The sequence below is a fragment of the Anarrhichthys ocellatus genome, unplaced genomic scaffold (assembly GCF_004355925.1).
Source record: "Anarrhichthys ocellatus isolate YVR2014 unplaced genomic scaffold, GSC_Weel_1.0 scaffold36, whole genome shotgun sequence".
Lineage (NCBI taxonomy): Eukaryota > Metazoa > Chordata > Actinopteri > Perciformes > Anarhichadidae > Anarrhichthys > Anarrhichthys ocellatus.
In genome coordinates this window covers 4,270,425-4,294,479 of record NW_022280066.1, presented here as the reverse complement: position 1 = coordinate 4,294,479, position 24,055 = coordinate 4,270,425, and the positions used below count along the sequence as shown (strand labels likewise).

The 24,055-nt window shown below is 39.2% G+C and overlaps 2 protein-coding genes across 2 annotated transcripts; one reads left to right on the top strand and one right to left on the bottom strand.

Moving 5' to 3' along the window:
- Window positions 1-140: 140 nt before the first annotated feature.
- Window positions 141-1,969, bottom strand: cd93 (CD93 molecule). Its single transcript, XM_031866760.1, has one exon. The coding sequence runs from the start codon at window positions 1,866-1,868 to the stop codon at window positions 156-158; it is 1,713 nt and encodes a 570-aa protein (XP_031722620.1). The 5' UTR covers window positions 1,869-1,969; the 3' UTR covers window positions 141-155.
- Window positions 1,970-9,051: 7,082 nt separating this feature from the next.
- Window positions 9,052-23,536, top strand: LOC116394001 (calpain-1 catalytic subunit). The gene is made up of 22 exons (XM_031866759.1): window positions 9,052-9,237; window positions 12,150-12,401; window positions 12,642-12,711; window positions 12,938-13,056; window positions 13,163-13,296; window positions 13,397-13,571; window positions 15,364-15,438; window positions 15,628-15,713; window positions 16,749-16,823; window positions 17,291-17,451; window positions 17,714-17,880; window positions 18,181-18,192; window positions 18,286-18,494; window positions 18,872-18,911; window positions 19,077-19,145; window positions 19,483-19,540; window positions 19,662-19,723; window positions 19,958-20,026; window positions 20,245-20,323; window positions 21,387-21,503; window positions 22,108-22,160; window positions 22,445-23,536. Exons 2-22 carry the CDS (start codon window positions 12,165-12,167, stop codon window positions 22,469-22,471), a joined length of 2,094 nt encoding a protein of 697 aa, XP_031722619.1. The 5' UTR covers window positions 9,052-9,237; window positions 12,150-12,164; the 3' UTR covers window positions 22,472-23,536.
- Window positions 23,537-24,055: the final 519 nt, after the last annotated feature.

Genomic DNA, 24,055 nt, shown 5'->3' with positions numbered 1-24,055 from the left:
CAGATTCACAATTTTTATTTCTGTTCTTCATATTTTTTTTCTGATTAGTGATTTGATAATTTCTCAATAACACATACCTAGGGAAGTTGCAAGAACATAAATTACATAAATAAACATGATAATCCATGTGGACAGTCTTCTTCATCACTATCAGGTCATAGGTCATCAGTCAAGATGGACTCATATAGTTTCTCTAAACGCGAGTCCAAACCAGAGGGCACCCAACAGTAACCATCTGTGGTGGTACTTTTCTTAGCTGCTTTTTTGGAGCGACTGCATCTAACAATTGCAATAGCCAGAGTCACTGCCACCAAAAGCAGCAGAGGGATGACTGAACCGAGGATGCAGACCATCATCCTGGAATTAACTGTCTTGGTAAAACCTGTCACCAAGGATGTGTTGCTTTGCTGATCCCCGCGCGTATCGTTCACCAGGTCCAGAATCGTCGCGTCAGTGTGAGGGGACTGGTTTTGGAGCTCGACCGTGGTTCTGGTTAAGGACTCGGTGAAGTTCTCTTGCGTTTCCTCCCCCGCTGGGTCATCAGATAAAGCAGCCGATATTTCTGTCACATCTGGAGCGCAGGTCGATCCATCGGCCTCCATGTGGAAGCCTTGCGGGCAGGTGCACAAGAAGCTGCCTACCGTATTGACGCATTTGAACTGACAGAGATTACTGACGCATTCATTATTATCCACACACGAGTGGCCGTCCTCGGATAAAGTGAAGCCTTCATTGCAGTGACAAGAGAAGGATCCGATACTGTTCGAGCAGCTGTCCTCGCATCTCACTTGCGTGCACTCATCAATATCAATGCATTTATCGCCAACCCTTTCGTAGCCTCCTTGACACGCACACGTGTAACTGCCGTGCGTATTAAGGCACACGTGATGCTTACAGGCTTGTGACTGGCATTCATCAATGTCAGAGCAGTTACGCTGGTTCGCCTCTAGTTCGAACCCGTCTGGACATTTGCAGGTATACCCAGATTCCCCCATTACGCACTGATGCTCACAGGTTTCAGCGCCGCACATGGCTTTTATTCTGCAAGTGAGTCCATCCTCATCCAAGTCGTAACCTTCTTTGCAAAAGCACCGAACTTCATCTGTGTCCTGGTGGCACAAATGTTCACATCCGCCGTTGTTTACCGCGCAATAGCGCTTTCTTGTTTTGCAAAATGGACCAGGGACAGTCCAGCCAAAGCTGCTGTCCATCCCCCTGCACACAGAGTAATCAGACTGTTGTTCACTACAGGAAATTACAGCATATGTTCCGAGCGGAAATAATTGCATTTCACTTCTTTGTGGCTCTTCTGAGAAGGGCACTGTGTAGGTGATTTGTCCAGGCCCCAATAGAGCCAAAGGTCTACACATTCCCTGAAAATAAAACCTACATGCATAAAAAGTAGGGCTTTTGCAAGATCCAGCAGTCCATTTCAGTTGGTTCTGACCCGATACAGTGTAATGAACCTTTACACATCTCTCCTTTGTGCATGTGGTGACAGGTTCTTTTTCCCAGTTGGAGTAGTTGGAATCTTCCTTTCCAGATAGCCACTTAAACCCCCTGAGACTCTTGTCAGCCGACACACAGTTCCCTCTGTGCAGTTTTAATCCAATCCAAAATTCAAGCCCCCTGTCCTGAGGTTGTCTTTGGATCTGTGAGAGAAGCGATCGCAGCACATCCTCTTCTTCTAGGTTTCTGACTGTCATCAGACAACCTCCATTGTGGACACAGTTCTGACCGGCCTTCTCAAAGCTCACCCTGTCCATATGCAGTGTAAAGCAGGCATTGGAGGTGCACAGCGTCTCATGTTCTCCTCCAGATAAACCCTTAAAGCTGTCGATGAGCAGTATCAAAAAAATCCACAACATAATTGCCAAAGAGATCAATAAATAAAGCTGATATCCAGAAGGTCCCTGGGAGTTTTAGGGCTGAAATGTGACCAATATGTGGTTGTCCATTCGTAGCTAAAAACAAGTGGGGCGGGTCTGAGACTAACATTCGTGCTCATGCATCCTGTTTGGGACAAAAACTAAAGACGGAAATCATGTTTAGCAGCAGTTATGGGTTCCCTTTCTTACCCCCGCTCACCAGTTCCGTTTTGAAATAAAAAACAATGGCAGGCTCCCCAGTGTTTTGACTGCTTCTCCAGATGTCTCCGGCCCCAGTAGGCTTTAGGCATTTTAGGCTGACTCCCTTGATTGTGCCGTCTTACAATACATGAACATGCAGGGGTCAGAGTCTCAGATACACTTTGACATTATAAATCAATGCTCTGGATGGAAGCACAATAGCTGCTGGATGTAATGAACCCTTGCCACCCTGCTGCCACAGGGATTACAGTACACTTTATTCATTATATTAATATCCCTTGTGTCACAAATTGTTTATAACCTTATTTGCCAGTCTGCATACAGATATGTAACTGTTTAGTTATTGACTGTATTGTGAGTCTTACTGTGTCATCATTGGTAGGGATAACACCATTTATGATTTTTTGTTGTAGTACTGCCCAAATAGTGCCTCTATTACACTGGTATAAGGTATGAATTTATTTTATAAAGAGTGGTACAGAGCCTGCTTTGTAGGAATTAAGTGAGATAACACTCTCACAAAGTAAAAAAAAAAAAAAAAAAAGTATTATCGGCCACCTAAATTACAATTTAGTCAACAAATCAAGGTACTTTTTTTAATTTAAAAAAGCCCATGATATTTACTTTGGACAAATGCATACAAAAACCACAACAATAAAAAATGCAGTTTTCCCATGCTCTACTAAACCCATTGCTTTGTATTTTTGTTCCTTTGTTCAATGTGAGGTTTGCTCTTCAGGTGAATGGACAGCCATGCAAAGTGAAAAAAGTCAAACCTAAAATATTGTGAAGTTGGGTACACTTGTGTATCACCTGTGTGTGTTAGAGTAGCCCGATTATACTGATTTGGATGGCAAGTGCCAAGGACATTCATATGAATCCAGACAACACTTCCTGTGTTTGTTTAAACACAGGAAGTGCCCCAACTACAACCACAGGAAATGGAGTAAGACGCTCCTCCACCCACTGAGCTCACACAGGCATGCATGCACTTCAAAGAATTACGTACAGCACAAGACACCAGACAAGACTCACATAATGGAATTTTCTTTTTGTATGAATTTGTAAGGATTTTTTATGCAGGACTTTGCCCTGTAACAGGGTGCTGGCAGTTTTTAGCCATGCTCCACCACTTGGGGCAGACTTAAATATCTCAGCAACTATTGAATTGCCATGGCATTTTGTACAGACATTCATCAATGTATTCTAACCCCCATTCCAACTAAATACATCCACTACTTCTCAAGAAGTGGAGACATGCCAAGCTATATGTGCCAACTGCCATGGTAAGCCAAGGAAGCGGTTGCAGAAGATGTTGACTGTGATAGTTATTATTGCTTCAGAAGTAGTTCCAATGAAGCCCTAATCTAGGCCACTTTGAATGGCGGGGGGGGCAGTAAGAGATGTTGGTTGGTCACCAGTGACTAGTTTGTATAAGTGTTCTTTAGGACTATAAGCTATAACGCACACTGTTTCAAGGTTTTATCTAAAGCTATCTCCCATTGAGTACAGGCAGGCTGTGTACAATAATCAAAGTATTTAATGAGGATACGGTGTACTCAGCCAGTGGGGGAAGAGTACCTAGCTAGAGTGTCCGGGGGCATATTCCTGGCGTGCACGAGAGGTGCACGCACCAGCCCGCACAGATTGCATAGGCGCAGAGCTGCAAGAGTCAAAATCATGTATCATCCTCCATAATGTGTAACGTTACGTAGCAGCAAACTAAGAAACAAACAGCAGTCATTCTTTCTGGCCCGGATCCGCGAGCCCTTTCAACTTAGATTGGAGTTTTCCTTCACGTAAGTGCACTTCTGTACCAGTTCCTGAGTGAAACGTTCGTCCCACGTTGATGACGTATCAAGCGGTCTTTTCCTTTGTCCGTCTCACATTCATGACTTATTGAAAGCGGGATTTCGTTTATTGCAAACAATGAGCAGATTCGGCCGGATGCCATCGGCACATGCAACTGAAGAAAAGTACGAACAGTGGAGATCGATATGCTCGGTTAAAATGAATAATTAAATAAGTAATGTAAACTAATATGCAAAGCTCCTGGTTAGCTCTAGTCGTATATTTACAAATGTTTTGTATCCAGCCATGTTCTCCTGAAGGAGAATGTCTTTGTTTGTTTGTTTCTTACATGAATTAATGGATGAGAGGTTTGTATTTAACAGTATATTGTTTGCATCTTGCAATAAATATTAATATGTTTTTGATCACTTTGTGTTGTGTCTATTTGCCTGTTCTGTTCAAAAATGTGTTTTGAGGCACTGCTGGCCTTTCAATGTCATTTATAAATGCTTTATAAGGCATAAATAGTCCTCACTTTAGATGAGCTCACACAAAACACTTTACTAACGAGTGGTAACTACCTTAATAAATCATGAATTAATCATGAATTGCAGTATTAATATGCGTTTATAAAGCATATATTAACATAGTCCCTAACCATTATATATATAAATGCATGAATAATGTACATATAAATAAGTTATTAATCATTTACTAACATTTTATAAATTATCTTATTAATCATCTACAACGCCTTAATAATTGGTTTGTAAAATACATAATACTTCATTTACAAATGGGGAATCCATCATTTATAAAGTATGAAAACACAATAATGAAACACATAATAGACGGGCTTATTAATCAAGAATAAAACATTTATAACTGTTATGAACTGCATACTAATGAATTATTAATGTAGGAACAATGCTTTATAAATGATGAATTAAGTATTTACTCATACTTAACTAATGCTTCATAGTGTGTAGTTATTACAAAGTGTTACCAAGAAAGTTAACATATGACGTGTCCTGATTTTTATGGATTTTACCACTATTAAATCCAACAGTACTCCTGAATAATCCCCAAAGTGGCAGAGTACATTGAAAAAGAAAAATATTGTTATTCTTGTTACGTTTGGACCTAAGTAACAAACAAAAGTATTTAGTACTGACCTTTTGTGTGAAAAATTAACTATAGGTCTCCAAAACCATGGTTGTGTGTATGCCAGATTTATGTAGCTCTAGGGAAAATATGTTTCAAGATATCTGCAAGGCATTTATAACTTATGAAAGACATTGATATACTACAGTTTGGATAGTGTATTTATTTTGTAAAATACAAAGTGATTTGTCTATTCCAGAGGTAGCCAACACGGTGCCCGCGGGCACCCTGTCGCCCGCAGGGACCACGTGAGTCGCCCGCCAGACATGTTCTAAAAATAGCACTAGTCACCATGGAGCTCCGTCTAAAATTGTAGTTGCTGTTCTTTTTTAATCAAAAACGCTTGCATTAGTGTAGATTTTAAAATGACAATATTTCTTGTCATAAGAGAGTTGGATACCCAGAGGCGCACGGCGGACAGCCAGGATGAGGCCGCCGCAGGCACTAGGTTTTCAGGTTCTGAATGGCGGGCGCTTCCCGTTGGCGCCAGACGCGCGCCGCGAGCGCACCCCGTCGTCAGGTCTGTAAATCCTCGGAACAGGCCGCGGGGCAACAACTCAGGGGTGGCGGGGGTAGAGGCGAGGCACGCAATCCGACTGAAAAGGTCCAGACTAGAGGTTTGAACGCGGGCGCCCGAAGACGCTCGCGCGCCTTGGAGGGTTGGATCCCCCCTCGGCTATAGACGAGACTTTTTACTAGTTTCTTCGTTGAGAAAAAGGTACCATTGGAAAAGCTGGTGTCAGTGACAACAGACGGGGCTCCCGCGATGACGGGCCGGCATGCAGGCTTCATTGCGCAACGCAAAGGTGACCCAGAATTCCCAAAATTTCTACATTACCACTGCATCATTCACCAGCAGGTGCTATGTGCAAAAGTAACCTGCTTTGATCATGTGATGATACAAAAATATCAGAGATGTGATACCTCTGACTTTCAAATGTTGAAACAGATTAACAGAAATAAAAGTTGCATGTTTAAATATGTATGTGTAGCTATACCATCATTGTTGTGGAAATCATTCTTAATAATTATTGTGAGGAATGACGTGATCAAACAGTCTCTTCACATATATTATTATTATTAAAAGGTGATCTGTGCAACTTTGTTATTCAGGAAGTTTGTATCAAATAAGTAGCCCTTCGTACTACTCGGTACCCTTGAAGTAGCTCTCAGTTTAAAAAAGGTTGGTGACCCCTGGTCTATTCCTACCTAAAACGTCTTACTAGAATGTATAAACCCACTTAATACGTTGTAGTACCCCATCAAAGAAGCTGTTTGTCACAACAGTCTGCATCCATGCTAGCAGCTGTGTGAGGCTTTACTGAGACACAGTAGTTCTTTAAGCTGAATGCTAATGTCAGCATGCCAATATGCTCACAATGTCCACGCTAACATTTAGCAGGTATATCCTTTACAGGTGACGTAGTACAAATAGCGGGAAAGTCCATTTATGGAGGAGGTCGTACTTACGTAAAGTCACTGTTGTAGTGATTTTAACCCGAACTTTTCCGAAACCTAACTAAGTAGTTTAGTTGTGTAAACACTACAGGGGCTTGTACAAGGGGACTGATCACTTACGTTGCAGGACATTCGTAGGACAACGCATGAAAAACAACAAAATACCTTTGGCAATTACTTAAAGACTGAATTGCAAATGAAAAAAATGATTTATTGTATTTATTGACGACACATTTTACACGATCACAAGGCCAGATGGAAAGTTGTGGGATCAGCAAAGTGACTACAATTCATCCTGAGGGGAAGATGCATGTGTGAATTGTATGGCAATCGATCCAATAGTTGTTGGGATATAACACAACATTCAACCTCCTGATGGCCCTCGAGAAAAGGTCAGGGGATCACCGAAGTCAGTATCCTCTGGGCAACATGAATATATGTAACAAATATCATATGGCAATCGATTCAAACTGATCTTAACATGGCAAGAGGAAAAAAAGCCCACTTTACAGTAATACAGAAAATACAGTAACCCACAAAAAATTAACTACATCAGAGACTAAAATTAGCTCTTAAAAAAGGTGGAATAGGTTGTTTTCACTTTTATATTTGATACGTTTTTTTGTGTTCACCATCCCAACGTGTTTTTGTGCTTTCAATCTGTATTCAATTTTAAATGAAAAATGTAATTTCAGTTCTTAACAGCATTTTGTACCAAATGTAACAAGGCACTCATGAGATATGGTCCTAAACTGCTGTGTTTTATTGTATTCAATGTTATGCTTATTTTTGGCCTCTGCACTGTCGTAATAGGTAAGCAAAGTTGCCATTGTGAGTTCATGATACCAAGGGCGTAGGTTTGCATAGGGTCCATAGGGACTAGTCACGACCAAAGTTTGGGAAAGACACAATTGCCCCCACCAAATTCACGGTAAACGCATTTAAACGGCACAGATCGGGAGCGAGCGAAGGACTTTGAAAGATAGCGGAAAGATTAACGTGAGACAACATCCGGTTTCTTCAGACGGACATCCGGTTTTCAGAATAAGATGCCAACAAAGTATGAATTATATTCACATTAAGTATAAAACATGCTGCATCTTGTGACTTAAAGGGAAAATACACCTAAATTGTGGGTAAAGTGTCTTCATTCTTTGATCGCTGGGTAACCATCATCACCTCTGAGTTACAGCATTATATTGATGAACAGTAGAGCTGCATTCACATGCTCTGACTGTCATGAAGACACACATTTTTGCTGAAACGTGCTGAAACATGTTATTCCTGTTGCACAGCAGTGGAATGTTTCACAGTCACACACTGAGCACAGATAGTGAAGAGATAGAACTGCTACTGTGTAAAGGGAATACTGCTGTTAACAACCTGATGTGTTTAAAGTGTTTACAAACCAAATGTTATTGACCTGTTGTTCATATAGCAGTACTTTTAAAATAAAAGTGCACAATACACTACTTTTGAATTCATTATTGAACTTTGCCATAACAATGAGATTAATCACGATTAATCGCAAAAAATCCATGCGATTAATCGCGATTAAAAATTGTAATTGTTGCCCAGCACTACTAATAATTGCATAAAGGAGGAAAGCACTTTATTTGTAGCCTATTAAGTGCTGCAGAATAGATTTATTTTTAATTTTGTTTGTCTTTTTTTGTCTGCACAACTGGGAAAAGTTTTTTATATATATTTTGGATATAGAATATACTGTTTTAGCAGAACGTTTTTTATTCATTTATTTAATTATTTATTATTATTATTTATTTGGTGCAGAATACTGTTTTGTATTTAAACTAAGGTTTTGTTACTGTTATTATGTTTAAATCAGTTCCAAGTTACACAAATGTTAATATATTTTAATAAAGTTTGCCTGTTCAACATAATATCAACCAGGGGCGTCGTTAGGCCTGAAGCCCCCCTGAAATGTTCTTCAGCCCCCCCTAATGTTTGCAAAGGTTTCCTCCTCAAAAGACATAAAGGTTAGGCGAGTTGGAACTTGTACATTAACCAGAAATGTTGTTTTGCATGTGCATGTCTGTACCAATGTATCAACACCTGGGTGTACCCCACCTCTCACCCGATGCACGCTGGATACACTCCTTCCATCCATCATCACCAATAGGATAAGGTAAACATAACTGATAGATCTTCTTTACAAAAGTGTGACATTTTGTAACTTTCTTGAGTAAAAGACATTGTTGGCCTCATGAAATATCGATTTTTGCCACTGCGAGGTAAACAACAGCCCTGAGAGATGAGGTCGCTGTCTTTTGCATGCACGGGCAATGCTGTCAGATTTGTAGTCATATACTGCACGCAGCCAGCATTGTTCATCCGACAGTATTATGCCTTAACTGACTGCTGTTAAAGATACAGATCCTGAACGTTTGAACAAGCCAGAGCAGCATGAACTAATGCAAATAATGAAAGCTAATCAAAATGCTGTATTTATGCGACAGCTCTTGTATAACCGTTCTCCCTCCCTCTTTCTGTTTGTCTGTCTATTGGTCTAACGTTTACCTACATCTGCCTCCACACTGTAGGCTACTAAGGTGTGGCGTGCTATTTGTTGCCTCGGATGGAGTTTCATGAAGGAACATCTCACACTGACAGCAGTAGCCTCAGTTGTTTGTAGGTATTCTATAAGAACTGGAGCATCTTCTTTTATACTTGCTCTTCCACCGATATTCGAAACGTCCTCTTTCCTGCTGGAGAGGTAAGATTGAGATCTTCATTTGCGAGTAACACTTCAATCTGGCTAATTTACACTTTCGCCTACACTTCTGCTTCTTGTGGTGCTGTCCTAGTTGAAGGCCAAGTTAATATTGTGTAATTGATGTTACTTTTCAGACACTGAAAACGGTATAAGGGGCTTGCACTCTTTTACTTCTAATGGGTTATTTTGATACTTGTGGTCCAGGATAAAGTCGAATTTGACAAAAAAAGCCTGAGTGTAATATTTATTTTACTATACCTGCACAGTCAGTGGATGAATTTCACCTCCTCTTGAACTTGACTGCCATGTTATGGCTGCAACATGCATTCTTTCACGTGTCACTTATGCATCTTCATAATCGCCAAAGTTAAACTGGGACACGAGCAAATTATACTGCGGCTCCTTCTTTAGATGTTGAGCAATCACAGTCTCCATCCACAGAGACAGGTAACAGAGTAAAAAGTGTTTTCTGTTCCTAAGCTGATCAACACTTGTGGTTAATACTGTTGCTTCTGCTGCTGGCAGAGGGTCAGGAAATTAAAAGTCCATTTGTTTTGAATCATGTTGTGTTTGAATCCAAATAAATGTGATTTCTTTTAGCACACGGATGAATAAATGATATAGACCTAAAACTTATATCTATAAATTGATTTCCTTTTTTAAATTGTATTTGGGAAGCATACTTCTACGACTACCAACACTAGTAGTAGACTATAATAAGCTCAGATAAAGGGAAATTGAAGGCAGTGAACCACGCAGCTTGTGTTAATGTTGTGGTCTATATTTTAAAGGATATGGAATGTAGTTTGGGTCAAATGCCTATTTCAAAGGCTCTTGCAAAGGAAAGTTACTGCATATGACATAGGATATTTCCTACACAATATTTCATTTTGTGGTTTATGAACTATAATTTCATAGCATAAAGTAGCAAATGTGAACGTATTTCGAAATATAGGCTATAATGATATATTCGATTTTTGGAATTCTAAATTCAACTCAAATACATTATTTTCTGTATTTAGTATAATAATAATCGATGTGATTTTGGAGCCCGACGGACAGTTGCAAAAAGTCATAATGGAAGCTGGTCTATTTATAGAAGATACATGTTGTAGGCTACTGTTTTTGGAAACTTGGGGACTTTCAGAATCCGTAAAACAATTGTATGTTGTCCAAACTATGTCTTATTACTTACAACAAAGTCGTACAAATATGACCTTCCCATCGTAAATACAACAGCAAGTTATGTTGAAAAGATCTGGGATCATTTTCTACCATGTCTACAACAACAACAACATGTTAGATATTGCCGGACACTAAAAATTCCGAGTGTGCGAGAGCACTTAAACGCTCCATGACTCAAACTACACAGCGTACGCTATTAACGGGACACGTTAACGCGTAGACACGAAGCAGTCAAACTTCACATGTTGTCGGACCGACAAACCGCTGTGTTCTTGGAAAACAGTTTCACCAAAGCATGTTATTTCCTCCAATACAGCGGAATTTAGTTACTTACGATTCCACAGTAAGCTTGGGCTGAAACGTGGGCTGACGGGAAGTAGACTCCTGGATCATTGCGTCATTAGTCAACGATCATACCTATTTGTTCCAAAAGGGGCATTAGTTCCATTATTAACTTACACATATCAGCGGTTGAATCCAGCGGTCTATAATTTAATGGATCGCTTACTTGACTTTCTGTTGTATTAGGCACAATGATAATTGATTCCAATTTGCTGCTTTTTGAGCAATCTCTTGAAACAACACTCCCAGTAAGGAATAAACATGTAAACAGTAAGCTTGTCTCAACCATGGTGACCACCTGAGTATATATTTATAAATTGTTTCCATGTCATGTCATAAATTAACAGATACAGTTGTAGTAAATAGAGGGAGATTATTATCCGTTGGTTATAATGGTGATATACAATACAGTATATGATTAATAATCTTGTTTTTTTTTCCATTTTTGCATCTTCATTTACTCTGGAATGGTATTAGAAATAGGTTTACTTACAATAAAGTCTTATTCCTTTGCTTTTTACCTTTTAAAGGAGACCAGAAGTATGCATTTACGCCTCATTGTTTCATTGCACTTTTGGCCTTTTCAGTGTGTTGGTGTGGTGTGTGATTCGGTGATGTAGTTCTGGTTGGGTCCTGATGTGCATGAAAACACTACTGCAAACTGACAAATTAGATTTGTCCGTTTTTAGATTTACTGTACTGAACAGCATCAATGTACCCTAAGACACACAGTAACCACAGAGTGTCTCCTATTTGTCACTTTCCAAAAGATGAAATTTAACTGTGAGAATAAAAGCAAACAGGTATGTCAAGGAAAGATTGTAACTAAACATAAACACTGACTTAATTCTCCTTTATAAAAAAGGAGGAACTGAAATGTACAGAGAATAAAATAATACATCTATGTTGAGGAAAATACTACCTTGACCTCAAAAGCTTATAACAGCCCCACTCTATGAATGCATTCTTTTACTGTATTCATTTTTATTACTAATTACGAATTTGAAGTTCTATACATGGAACTTAATTGAATTCATCTTTCAACAGTGTAGTCCAAACGATAAGTGTCGGCTTTGACAAGTGAATGAATCCTTAAACTAAAGCTTCTTTGCATGCACATTATTTGTTCAGAGTGTCCAGGCATATCTTTCCATACCGTCTCTTGGTTGTAAGTATGTAGTTGAATCTGCTGTTTGTGTCCCCCACAAGTCCATAGTTATTAAGGAAAAGGGGAAATCAAACCGGTATTGATGAAGATTGATGTGTTAACTCAGTCTGTAGTATTCATAGAATCTTATAAGCAAACTTCTTAAAAAAGAAGAAAAAAAATAATCAAGCAAACTTTTTAATGCCAAAATTGTTTTTGATCTCCTTTTTCTGAACAGAGTTCAAAGACTGCAATGGCTCCACCGGGTGTGTGTATGAACATTATTAATGCCCGTAACGTAAAAGATGGCCATGGGACCTTTGCCAACCCTGAGCGGTTTCTCAACCAAGACTTTGAGCAGCTGAAACAGTACTGTCTCATCCAACGGGTGAGGTACATCGACGACATGTTCCCCCCTGACAGAAGGTCCATCGGCGAAGGGGTACTGAGTCCTTCTGACCTGCAGCGAGTGGTGTGGCTGAGACCATCAGTGAGTGTTTCATTTGAATCTTTGTCAATGTTTGGCAGGTCGGTACACTTAGCTGGTGTCATGTGCTAGCAACTGCTTCATATTATTTCATTCAAAGTGAGATTGTTGCTTAAGATTGTTGAAAGCTGCTTCAAGTGAAAATGTTTAAGCCATTGATGTAGTCTATTGTTGTATTGTTATCTGACATTTAGGAACATATTAAACCTTTAACAAGTGATGTCAACAATTGCTCTGTTTAAGAAAATGGTTCAAAATCCATCTTTTGAAGTCGCCGGGATCTCCAGGTTTGACTTTGGTCAAGGCAGGGTTGGTAAGAAAATTACTTTATTCATAATTATGCCTAAATTGTTGGTCCATTAATGTCATTTTTAGAAGAAAGGGCAGACAATGGGCACAAAAGACAGACTAAAGTAGGGCAGAGAAGATATTGTTCAAATGCATTTTCTTCCCTCTCCATTGTGTTAGTATTATTAATGCTTTGTAATCTGGAAACCCCTCTTACCTTCCTGCCAACTCAATGACCATTTTTCACACAGGAAACTGCTGGATTCTCGCGTCTATCGGCGCTCTGACGTTCCAGAATTTCATCCTTCAGCAAGTTGTTCCTCTTGACCAAAAATTTGATCAGGAATACTGCGGTCTGTTCCACTTCAGGGTAAATCATTGCGAGAAGTGTTGATCAAGAAGTAGGTTCTGCTAAATAGTAAATATCGCATTTTGCTATGAATCTCTTTATATTCTGTCCTTTCTCAACCTCTCAGTTCTGGAGATTTGGAAGATGGGTGGATGTTGTCATCGATGATAAGCTACCAACAATTGATGGCAGACTAATCTTCGTTCAGTCCAAAGACCCAACTGAGTTCTGGCCTGCTTTGCTGGAGAAAGCCTACGCCAAGTATGAAAAAACAATGTATTGTGTCATGAAATGCTTTTTCACAGAGTTTTGCCTTTTTTTGGAGTTTTTGTGAAAGTAATTTCCCACCCAATTATGTCAGAGTGTGTGGTTCCTACTCGGACATGAGTGCTGGAACCCCTGCCGAGGCTTTGGTGGACTTCACCGGTGGTGTTCATATTTGTATTGAACTGCAAGACCCTCCCAAAGACCTTTGGGAACTGATGTGTAGAGCTGGCCAATCCAAGTCACTGATGGGCTGTGGTACGCCGCAGGGGGTAAGCATGAATGTTCCACACAGAACCACGGATAAGCTGGTTCTTCTTGATTGAATGTGCTTAAACGTTTCATAAAAGTATCCTAAGGCTTAGATGATCTTAGCCAAAATACATAAAGTCTTTAAATGTTTTGCATTCCAGTATAGCTGCCTCAACTTGTCATGTACCTTACATACTCAGTGCTGAGTATGCCTTAAAGTTACAGACTCACAATAGGGAGGGATACATGCTGCTGTTTTAAATAGTAGCATTATTAATTGTAAGGCAAGTCAGTCTTGTTGTAATTCAATTCTTTAGTAGTTTGTTTGTACTGGTTATTTGTCCCTGTGACCATTGTTCATTTTAATCTTCCAAACTGATCCCTAAATGGCTCCGTAGAATCTCACTACTCTAAGTCTGGTCTGGTCAACTTTGTGAATTAAGCACTGGCATGATTTTATAATAGTTCATGCTCATTTCATGAATGGTGAGAGAAACAGCTTTTCCCTAAATGAAAAGTGCTTGAGGCTGGTGACATGTTAGACATTGAAAATATGTGACGGAAGATAGGGTGAAATCAAGGTTTTGAATGGTTGCAAGGAATGTTGCATGAAAGCACTTCATCACGTTGTCTAGTTCAGTGATTCTCAACTGGTGGGTCGCGGGCCTTTGCCTGAAAAAATCCTGTGCTTTTATTTTGAAGGGGATTTGTTTGCAGCGGAGCTATTCACACTTCTTAACAGCATTTGGCGTTAATGCCTTGTAATGCTAATGTACACCCGCCATGTCACAGTATAGAAGAACACCCACAAAGTTTGTTTTCACATGCTAATTGAGCGAAACGCAAGTAGACACCGACTACATCAGATATGGATTTTCTTACATTGAGGACAAAAGAGGGCAAAAACCTCAGTGTGTTTTGTGCAGCGAGGTTCTGGCACAAGAAAGCATGAAGCCGTTTTACTCGTTTACGTGAAACATGTGTGGGACAGGGACTGACAGAAACAATTCCTCTGCACAAGAGAGCTCCCTACACTACGACTGCAGAGGACATGTTCAGCTCAGGTTCAAACTGCACCATCTTTTCATTAAATACATTTGAGAAGTTGGAAATTTGGGTCGCAGCTTGTCATTAAGGGGTGATGGTGGGTCCCGCAGCCAGACCAGTTGAGAACCACTGTTGATGCAGCTGTCACATACAGTCATCCAGTTCATTTTGAATTACTGGACACATCATTTTCACATAATATTTTGTTCATTTTACGAAATTTTGAAAGACTTGATGTGATGAAGTTGGCTGATTGGAAAACATTAATGTTAAAGAAGGGAACATAATATGGGTCATTATTTCAGGCTGAGAGTTTGATGATGTTGGAGGGTCAACATGCTGTCCTAGATGAACTTACAGCTTTTTGCTCCAAGGATTTGTTTGAATGTATGAGAATATCTAGCTAAGTTATACAAATATATATGTTTTAATATATTTTTAGGTGGCATCAGTGTTTTTGCCGCATTGATGAGCCTCTCCATCCCCTTTTGTACTTTTGTATTGAGCTAATCTAATACAGTATATACTGCCAAGAAGACATTTTTTTAATACACATGTTGATGCTTGGCTCGTTTATATATTTTAGAATCTTAGCTACATTTATAATATTTGATATGTTGTTGCTTTTGCCAATTCTATGATCAAAGAGGTAAACAAAATCATATGTTAAGTCTTTTGTTGACTTTATTTAGTTCATGGTTGTGGAAAAGTATGTTGGACATGACTACCTGCATTGATAACATATACAGTCTCTATATCTTGTAGGAGACATCTGACAACACTGTGTTACCAAATGGATTGGTCCAAGGCCATGCCTACACTGTCACCGGTGTGAAGCAGGTGAATTACTTTTAAAAAGGCATTATATATACAGTATATTTTACCAGTCAGGATGTTAAGCTTGAAGCTTATACGTCTGCTAGTGATTTGGTTCATTGATAGAGTTTTGGGGTAATAAAGGCCTTAAGTTGGCCTCTACTGTATATTGGGAAATAACAATTGTGTTTTTTCTGTTTAATTGCTGGTAAGATTGTGAGCCAAGAGCGAGTGACAAACCTGGTACGTTTGTGGAACCCCTGGGGCACAGGAGAGTGGAAAGGAGACTGGAGTGATCGGTAAGAACGACCCCGAGCACAGTGACTGTTTTACACGGAGCAATGGCTCGGAGTTGCTACCTCAGGAAAATAAACACTGAGATTATTTTCCAATGACAAAATTGTACATTCCAAATGTATTTATTGTCACACACTGGCACATTTTGTGGGAATGCAAATACAATGTGTGTCTGCTTGTTGATTATAACCTCTGCATTGGTAAATGATGTTTGTGTAATTCATGTGGAAAGGGGTTGAGGACGTTCTGCACAGAGTCATGAGACGCCTTTCTGTAGTTGATTTATAATAACCTTCTCATTGTCATAAACTGGTTGTGCGAAGCATGCACAGGGAAGCCAAGTTTTGACAGGTCTTCTTCATTCACATAGTACAATGGCATTTATTCTCACGGAAGCTAAATCAATATTAAAAGTTTCTTAGTTTCCTAACCAAATTATTATTAGTGCAAACCCCAGCCAAAAGGTTTTCTGGAGTCTCATACAGTCATCCAAGTTATACTAGATGATTGCTGTGTGCATTGTGAAGTATAATCCCCTCGGTTATGTGTCGTTTTATGCTTGCATGACAGGGCTAAGCATGATGTTTGGAACAGAGCCATGAGAATTGCGGTTTGCACACAACTGGTTTTGCAAGTTTTAGGTCTCTGCAAGCCACGTTTTGTTGGATTGCAAATGCAGCTTGATGACATTTTGCCAAAAGAATATCTGTTAGCTTTTTAAATTGAATGTCATGATGCCATGGAAACTATTGTTAATAATCACACAATGCTACACAATTCAAACTCAATGCTATAATATTTACAGGCTTTACACTTCTAAAAATGTATAGTCTTCGAGCCCAAGCTGAAATAACTTTGCTCCTCCAAAGCCACCACGCTATGCCAAGATTTGCAAGAGTGCATCTGGTCTAAACCAACCGGCCACTCGAGTGCTCTTGGCACTGTGATTGTGCCCCCCCCCTTGTAGAAAAGTTACTTGCTTCTCTTTATAACAATGCTGCTTCTCCTCTTTCTTCCCTGACAAATTGCATCTAAAGGTCCCCTTTGTGGCAAACTGTGAGTCGTGAAGATCGTGAGATGTGCCTTTCAGTGGCTGATGAAGGGGAGTTTTGGTAAGCACGCTAAAATCAAAATTTGGTGCCAGGCATTTCAAAAAATTCCAAATGCAAAACATTTTGTGACATACTTATACAAATATAAAGCAGCAACTGCCACATTTTTGTATTTGTTTTCTCAACTTTTGTCTACAAATTTTCTTTAATTAAAACTGGTATAATATTTATACTTAAAAGGGATTAAAAACTAGTTTGTATTTCGAAACCACAGTTTTACAATCAAAAAGTACAGTGTTAGGATGTACGTACAGTATACTCAATATACTCAATATACTCAATATCTACATATCTTTTTCTACATATCTTTTTCAAGGACACATGTGGCCAAGAGAGGCATCGTAATTTAATCCTGATTTACATTGCAATTTAGTATAACTTGAAATAGATTTTTTCATAGATGGATTGAAGTGAATCTCTGGCTAACACAACAATGTGTGATCTAAATGAATCCCCTATGTCAACAGGATGACCCTGCAGGACTTCTGTAAGTTCTACTCAGATCTTGACATCTGCTGCCTGTGTCCCGACTTCCTTGATGAAAGCTCTTCATGCCATTGGAAGACCGCCTTTTATGAAGGCCGATGGGTTGCAGGAACAACTGCTGGAGGATGCATGAATAACTTTGGTACTTCCAAAATATGTGGTGCAAAACTGTCCTTTCAAAAGCAGTATACGGAGACTGGAGCGTACCAATTTGAGAATTTAGAGATTTGTATTGAGAGAAAAACTCAAACACACACACACACTGTCCCCTATATGAATCTTTGTATCCATCCATTGATACATCGAAGAAGAATTGGCTTTAACCTTTTTAAAATGATGAAGAGATTCGCCTGTCTCTTAGCAAAATGGTAGAATGCTAAAATGTTTACCTCTTTGCCTTCCAGACAGTTTCTGGTCTAATCCACAGTATCGTGTCAAGATTGATGAATTACTCGGTGACTGTTCTGAGAAACAGGGCGAGAAAAACATGCTGGTGTCTCTCATGCAAAAGCCTGACAAGAGAAACAGACGCCTAGTCCAAAATCTCCACATTGGATTCTCTGTATTTGAGGTAAATATTACCCTTCATTGTTCTTCTCACAGTGCGACAACTATACTATGGATATATCATGCATAGACATTGGAGGTGTCTGTTGAAAGTATTCACACTAAATGAAAATAACAATGAAACTGTTCTTTAGAATCAGTCACTCTGTGTCATCATAGTAAGCACATCGCTGGGCTGATTCACAAAGAAAAAGCACCACAGAACATTGGTTCTTTAAGCCATTTTAAATGCAGCATATTCAAAGTCTTAAGTATTCACAAATGTATGTCCCTAAAAAAAGCTTTTCTTCTGTTTTTTTCGAAGGTGACTGAAGAAGTAAGTAACATTTTCATTCTAATCCTCATGCACAGTACATGACCGATTACATTGTGCAGCTATGATATGAACTGAAATATGTATTCATCACAGTACAAGGCAAGGAGGGGGAAGTTCCCAGCCTCTTTCTTCCGCAGCAACCCACCTGTTGCCCAAACTAAAACCTACATGAATGGGCGCGAGGTGATGGAGTTCCTCCAGCTGAAGCCTGGCGAATACCTGATCGTGCCTTCCACCTTCAATCCCAATGAGACGGCTTCCTTCCTCGTGACCATCGTCTCCAAGGCAGAGACCCACGTCCAGTAAGTCACTCACAACTCACAAATAAATCTTTAAAAAAAGCTTGTGCAATTAATCTATATGCCACACACCACATATAACCACCTTTTTATTAACGAAAAACAAAGATTACTACAATTACTCACATTCCTTATTAAAAAAACAACATTATTTTGATTAATTACTCAGCAGCAAAAGTAGTGTGTCAGAGGCCAACAAGCCGATCCCCAAAACGTTGAATTAACGGAGCGTTACTGGGATTAGCAACGGTAATGTCAATACTGAATTTCAAATAGGAATACCTTACACTACTTGTTACTGTAATGTGTTACTAAGTAATGCGTTACTGCTCAACAATGCCTCAAGTCATGTACTGATGTCTCTTCCTCTTTCCTCTTAGTGAGAATTCTGGTGGCCATGACCATAACGATGCAGAAGAGGTGAGCAAGATTTGAAATATATTGACAATGTTCGAATCATTTTGGTATCGCTGTTGTGCTACATGCTGGTTACTGTGTTGATTGCATAGATAAAATATGACATAAACATATTGAACAGCGCATTAATTCACGTGGAGCTGAAAGTAATTCACAATATTTTTGCAGCCCATGCGAATTGAGAATGGAGACAGCGACGAAACAAAGAAAAACTTGTTCCGTCAGTACTCTGACAAGGTAATTTGTGTGTCTTAAAGCAATAGTTCAACATTCTGGAAAATATGCATCTTGCCTTGTTGCATTATCCGCCGATGTAGACTCGGAAGAGTTATTGGTCCTAACCACGACATGTCTGTACTGTATTTTCTATGTTTGAGCTAAGTCATTAATCATTTTGGTGTTTCTTCTTTGTGGTTACTGCTCCATTGCATCACGAATCTGCACCTTTGTGATTTATATCAATGTCATGATGTGTAGCATGCTATTATTTCCCCTTAATATAAAGGTTACCAAATTTCTGACAACCAAGTGTGAGCCAAATATGAGTCATTCCTTGTTTTCCTTCCATTTCTAGTACGGAGAAGTGGATGCTGAGCAGCTCCAGAAGCTTCTAAATGAACGCATCCTGAAAGGTTTGCACTGTAAAAACTCCAAGAGCATAGGACAGCATATGAGCCAACAAAGTATTCAAATAATCTTATAGCACTGCTATGTCAAATTAAGTGCCCCGCAATTTGTTTCTTCTTCATTTAGGAGACTTGAAATCTGGAGGCTTCAGCATTGATGCCTGTCGCAGCATGGTTGCTCTGATGGATGTATCCTCTTTGGTTATATTCATTGTGAATCGGGGTTCTGGAGTTCTTTTCTCCATGCCAGCTGTCTTAAGGAGGACTTTCTCACAGTCAATGTAGTTGCTTAAGGCACATAAGTAGTGCACATGCCAAAACCTGCCTGCCCTTTTGGTGTTTTCACACACGTGAATAGATGGAAAAGGTCATCTTATGACATGAAACAACACGTGCAGCTCTGATACCTTAATATTGGGTTAGACGTCAATCACCGGCAAACTGAATGATCAGGAATTTGTTCGTCTGTGGAAGAAGGTCGTCATGTACAAGGTAAAAAGGGATCAGTGAAGGTTTAATTCAACATTCCACAACAAAAGAAAGATAACTGGGTGCTTCCTAGTAATTACGGACATGACTGTATGAGTTTAACTCGTTCCACTGCAAACGCAGGTTTAGGGTGTGTCCTCTTTTAAAGTTCATAGGGTTTTTGTTTTCTTGCTGTGTCAAACTCAGAACCTTACATAACCAACTGTCATCTCCTTCCCCAGGACATTTTCTTCCGTTCTGATGTATCACAAACAGGAACACTGTCACTGAGCGAGCTGAGGAACGCAATCATGGCTTCAGGTAGACGATCAGCCACTTCCATTTGTCTACGACAGACAGAACTAAACCATCCAGGGATTTTTCCTCTTTAAATCTCATAAATTGAAATCTCGCCGAGCAAATAGTTTCTAATGCTTACCCTTAAACAGTATTTTTTCTTCTTCTGGAAAACAATGTTATCAAACCAGTCGTCAGATACTATACAACAGTAACCAAGAATACACAGATTTAACCACCGATGGGTGTTCTTAAAGATCTGTATCATGATAATGTGTGGTCATCCACGCATGCATGTTAGCATGTGCATAAACAAAAACATTTAACAACCACAAAAGCCGAATAGATAGATACTGTATATACTTTATTCATCCCGCATGGGGAAATTTGTTAAAATTCATTAATAGCAGCCTGTCGTGATTGTTGTATTTATATGACTAATGCCAATCATGCCACTAAAACCCACACAGTATTACAGCTGAGAGAAGACCACATGTGAATCACCAACCAGGTTTCTACATTTATGTAAGGGTGGTATAACGACTGCCTTTGTTCGGGGTGTAAGTCTTGGGGCTATAATGCATTAAATGCATTTGATGTATGCACATTTTATTTTGCTGTGGTATGTAGCAGTACATCTTAAAGGAAGGGTTAGCAAAACTTGGCAAGAGTTTTTGGCCACATTCACAATCATTAAAGTAATAAAAGTACAGCACGCTTCTCTGGCAACGATATAAATACTGAACTGTACTTTGAATATGTGACGTCGATCCCCTGCTTTTGAATTTGACGAACATTGATGATGAAAATATATTTAGTTAAACAGATTCCAGCCACTTTGCAAACACTGGGAGTCCAAGCACAGAACCCCTTTTTCACAGCAGACATTTTCACTTCGTCGTAGTAGGAAAAGCACAGGTGTTACTCGTCACACTAACTATGGGTCTGTTCTATTCACGTATCCTAGCAGGCCATGACAGCTTCATGAAATGGACAATAATCTACAGATTAATCATAAATGAAAACAATAGTTTGTTGATGCCCATATAAATCAAACCTAAGGTTTTGCCATCTGTATGTTGTTCAGGAAAGAGGATCAACGATGACATTCTGAATATGATGGCTCTGCGCTATGGTGCCTCCTCTGGACACATAACACTGGAGAGCTTCATCAGTCTAGTCCTTCGCTTTGACTGCATGAACCGTAAGTATACTTAACGACAGTAGACGACACTAAAATTTGAATTTGAAATTAAACTTTTCTCAGAATGTTATCCTTGACTTTAAATATCCTTTCGATGTGATTAGCGAACTATTTTTGCTTATTTTAAATGTGTAAATCAAATTTACCATGAAAGAGCTGCAGAATACCAAGTTGTTTTTTTCCCCAACAGCAAATGCAAAAGCATCACGTATAAGAAACTAATTTCAATCTCTGCAACAGTCTAACAACTTGAACCCCAAAAACAGACTTTGAGGAATTCGATAGTCTTTTCTCTGCATTTAGGCAGGTTTATCTGAAACAGTCAGATCAGGCACACAAAGCAAAAGGACTAAAGCAGAACATGCAGTTGAATAGTGATCTTATATACATGATCTGGTCAAAACTATGCATGAACTGTTCTCTATATAGACTGAGGCTAATTGGTGATTAATTGCACCTGACCTAATCACCTGAGTGCCCAGGTCAGGGGCTAAAAAACTCAATGGGGGCTGCTAGTGGTATAAAGACCAGCGGAGAACAGGACATGTGCGCACGACTGTGAAGATCTGGACGTAGTAATAAATATTTGTGTCTTTCGCAATAGAAATCTTCAGCCAGTTGTCTAATGGAATGAAATTGACTCTTCTCGAACACGAGGTAGGCTAAGAAAAGTAACAGAAGTGTTGTGAATTTTTGAAAGTTTTTGGTCATTTAAGTTTTTAACATTTTAAAATGTGCACTGCTGTTTATTAGAAACAAAGTAAGTGAATTGTTTTATTGGAGAAAATAAGTATGTGTTTCATTCCATTCCCCCAGTGTGTTGCACTATAAGTCATTCTTGGATTAAATAGTTTGTTTTCTGTGATGAAATGATCATGCGTTTAACCAGTGCTACAGATACACTGAAGCACAGTGATAATCTATCCCTCCTTAATTTGCAGTGGCTGTACCTTTCGATGTACACCTAACCTGACGGAGAAGATGAACTGCAGGATTCATTTGGAATTACAGCAGCAGATGATGTGAAATAAAATGAATACACAAGGTGTTCTTCTGCAAATGAGCTTTTACGTGGTATGAAACAAAAGGGTCTGCTAATGTTAGTGGTATAACAAAAACTGTGTCTTCATATACTCTTCCCACTTTGTATTGCAATGGCTGCACAGCAATTTCCCCTGGGATAAAGTTTTATTTGATCTTATCATCCCAACCTGCGAGAGGCATCAATGTGCCCCAAGGCATCCAGTGTACCGATATCCAAAAGAAGAAGAACTACTGTTTGCCAGAAATCCAATCGGTGATGACGAAACATTTACCAATGCCTACATTTTCCGATTTGAGTCTGACCTTAATGTTGTTGCTGTTGTTGCGTCTGCTGTTGTGTTTTCTAACAGCCAAGCAGACACAGCCTACTGATGTTTGTATCATGAACTCACAATGGCAACTTTGCTTACCTATTACGACAGTGCAGAGGCCAGAAATAAGCATAGCATTGAATACAATAAAACACAGCAGTTTAGGACCATATCTCATGAGTGCCTTGTTACATTTGGTACAAATGCTGTTAAGAACTGAAATTACATTTTTCATTTCGAATTGAATACAGATTGAAAGCACAAAAACACGATGGGATCATGAACACAAAAAACGTATCAAATATAAAAATGAAAACAACCTATTCCACCTTTTTAAGAGCTAATTTTAATCTCTCTGATGTAGTTCATTTGTGTGGGTTACTGTGTTACTGTGAAGTGGGTTTTTTTTCCTCTTTTTGCCATGTTAACATCAGTTTGAATCGATTGCCATATGATATTTGTTACATAAATTCATGGTGCCCAGAGGATACTGTCCTTTTCTCGAGGGCCATCAGGAGGTTGAATGTTGTGTTATGTCCCAACAACTATTGGATCGATTGCCATAAAATTCACACATGCATCTTCCCCTCAGGATGAATTGTAGTCACTTTGCTGAGCCCACAACTTTCCATCTGGCCTTGTGATCGTGTAAAATGTGTCATCCAATAAAATAAATAATTTTCTTCATTTGCAATTCAGTGTTTAAGTAATTGCCAAAGGTATTTTGTTGTTTTTCATGCGTCACTACAAAAGTGACTTTACGTAAGTACGACCTCCTCCATAAATGGACTTTGCCGCTATTTGTACTACGCCACCTGTAAAGGATATACCTGCTAAATGTTAGCGTGGACATTGTGAGCATATTGGCATGCTGACATTTGCATTCAGCTTAAAGCCTCACACAGCTGCTAGTATGGATGCAGACTGTTGTGTCTAAAACTGTTTTCTTTGATGGGATACTACAACGTATTAAGTGGGTTTATGCATTCCAGTAAGATGTTTTAGGTAGGAATAGACAAATCACTTTGTATTTTACAAAATAAATACATTATCCAAACTGTAGTATATCAATGCCTTGCAGATATCTTGAAACATATTTCCCTAGAGCTACATAAATCTGGCATACACACAACCATGGTTTTGGAGACCTATAGTTAATTTTTCACGTAAAAGGTCAGTACTAAAAACATTTAAAAA

Excerpts from the sequence above, each read along its gene's own strand:
- LOC116394001 (XM_031866759.1), top strand. The coding sequence starts at position 12,165 with ATGGCTCCACCGGGTGTGTGTATGAACATTATTAATGCCCGTAACGTA. Across the intron at positions 17,452-17,713 it reads AGGATGCATGAATAACTTTG|ACAGTTTCTGGTCTAATCCA; the intron begins GTACTTCCAAAA and ends TTTGCCTTCCAG. Across the intron at positions 19,541-19,661 it reads AAATGAACGCATCCTGAAAG|GAGACTTGAAATCTGGAGGC; the intron begins GTTTGCACTGTA and ends TTCTTCATTTAG.
- cd93 (XM_031866760.1), bottom strand. The coding sequence starts at position 1,868 with ATGTTGTGGATTTTTTTGATACTGCTCATCGACAGCTTTAAGGGTTTA.